General features: G+C 50.0%; 1 protein-coding gene across 1 annotated transcript in view; it reads left to right on the forward strand.

The window, feature by feature from the left end:
- The first annotated feature begins 202 nt into the window (after positions 1-202).
- Mtmr7 (myotubularin related protein 7) overlaps positions 203-1,922 on the forward strand; it is a 71,565-nt gene continuing 69,845 nt past the window's right edge. Inside the window, exon 1 of the mRNA XM_013026914.1 lies at positions 203-291. Coding sequence (XP_012882368.1) covers positions 268-291 — 24 coding nt within the window. The 5' untranslated portion in view covers positions 203-267. The remainder of the gene's footprint in view (positions 292-1,922) is intronic.

Genomic DNA, 1,922 nt, shown 5'->3' on the forward strand with positions numbered 1-1,922 from the left:
CCAAGCACCTCACCCCAGGCCAGGTGGGTCAGGACAGGTGCGAGAAGGCCCAGAGCGCTGAGCCGAGCGCTCTAGGACCGCGCAAGCGCCGGGGGGGGGGGGGGGTCCTTCTCACGCAGGGCGGCGCACCTGGAGGCGGAGCCAAGCCGGAGCCACGCCCACCCTCGGGGTGCGAAGCCCCCTCCCCGCACCCCTCCCAGCACGCCGCACAGGCGCGCAGGTGCGTGAGGCGGCGCCCGCCCGGCACCCTGCAGACGAGGGCCCGCCATGGAGCACATCCGCACGCCCAAGGTTGGTGGCGGGAGAGGAGGAGGAGGGATGCTGAGCGCACCGGAGGCCGCCTTCCCGGCGGGGAGCTGGCGCTGCTGGACCGCGGGCGGGCGGGCGAGGGAGGAGCGGGCGGCGCCTGAGCATCTCCGCGTCGCTAGGAGGCCGGCCTTCCCCCTCGGGTCGCGCAGGCCTAGCGTTAGCTGCTGGGGCGCTTGTCCTTGGGGGTGCACAGTGTGCATGCGTGCGTGTGTGTGTGTGTGTTGGACCGGGGACCCCGACTGCTGACTAACCAGCTGTTAAACGTCCTCATCTGGCCTTGTCCTGGGCTTTAAAATTTGTATTTATCTCTTCAAGGTCTGGTCAGTTAGAAGGGAAATCGGCCTTTGAATGACAGGTGCCAGGAAAGCCAGCGGAGGGCACATGGATTGAGTGCTCTGGGGAGCTTCTTGTCTGTAGGGCCTCAGGTTCACCCAGCACCTCCTCCTGGCCCTTGCCCGTCCCCAGGCCAGAGTGGTGAAGCACCTTTTAACACAGCAGAGGCCCAGTGGTCGCTGTAGATGGAATGGGTTTTTGTTTTTGTTTTGTGTTTTGCCTCTTCCTGTTTGTTTAATTCCCTGGGGAGGGCATGCAGCATGTACATTCTTCCCTTCGTATACCTCTCCCTCTCACACTGTGTATGGATATACACACACGCACATATGCCTGTCTATATGTGTGTATATGTATGTATATATTTGTGAAAACATATCAATTCCAAATATTTTATTATTAAACTCAACACATTATTGTTGTTGTTAAATTCAGTGCATCCAGTTAATCAGACTGGTCCGTTTTAAACAACACCAGCTCTTGCCACCCAACAAAAGTAACTGGACCCTGATCACCCAGTTAAATAACGCAGGAAGCATCTGCCACTGTACCAAAACATTCCTACGCATCGTTGTAATATAATTTAAAATGAAAACAATCATTATCATTCCTAGCAGATTAAAAAAAAAACCTCTAGGGTAATGAAAGAATACATTTAAAAATCCTATTGGCTATCTCTTTGTTACTACCTTCACAACCCCTTAAGTTTCCATGGTGACATGGCATTCAAAATCTAGGCCCCTGACAGAGTTTGTCAGAGTTGTATCTGGATAGAGATCAGGTGACCCCAGGGATGCTACTGATTCCGTGATAAGGCAATTGCTTTGCTTTATATCCAGCAAAATAATGTTTGCCTATATTCTGGAATAATACCACCTTGTTAATGCTCCTTTAAAGTTAACCTATGTCAGTGGAAAAATTCATTTTTTTAGTTTTCTGGAGACAGTCAGTTCCAAAAGTAAATTTAAATTTAATTGACTTTGGACCATGGAATTAAATCGTTGCTTCACAGTCAGGAAGTTGTAAACTTAGAAGACAGTGCCATAAACCACAAGAAGGGTGGCTTAAAGCTTTTAGGGTTTAAGTGGTACTAAATAATTTATTCTAGGATGACAAATATAACTCATGGAGTTCCTCCGCCCTTGTCAAAGGCATAATGAGGAGGACCATTTGTAAACATGTCATCAAATGTGCATATCAGCAGCAAGACTGATATGAGACACATCATGAATGTCATTTTTTTCTTTCCTTTTTCTTTTCTTTTTTTGGGGGGGGGGTCCGAT

This window comes from Dipodomys ordii, unplaced genomic scaffold (assembly GCF_000151885.1).
Source record: "Dipodomys ordii isolate 6190 unplaced genomic scaffold, Dord_2.0 Scaffold4, whole genome shotgun sequence".
Classification (NCBI taxonomy): domain Eukaryota; kingdom Metazoa; phylum Chordata; class Mammalia; order Rodentia; family Heteromyidae; genus Dipodomys; species Dipodomys ordii.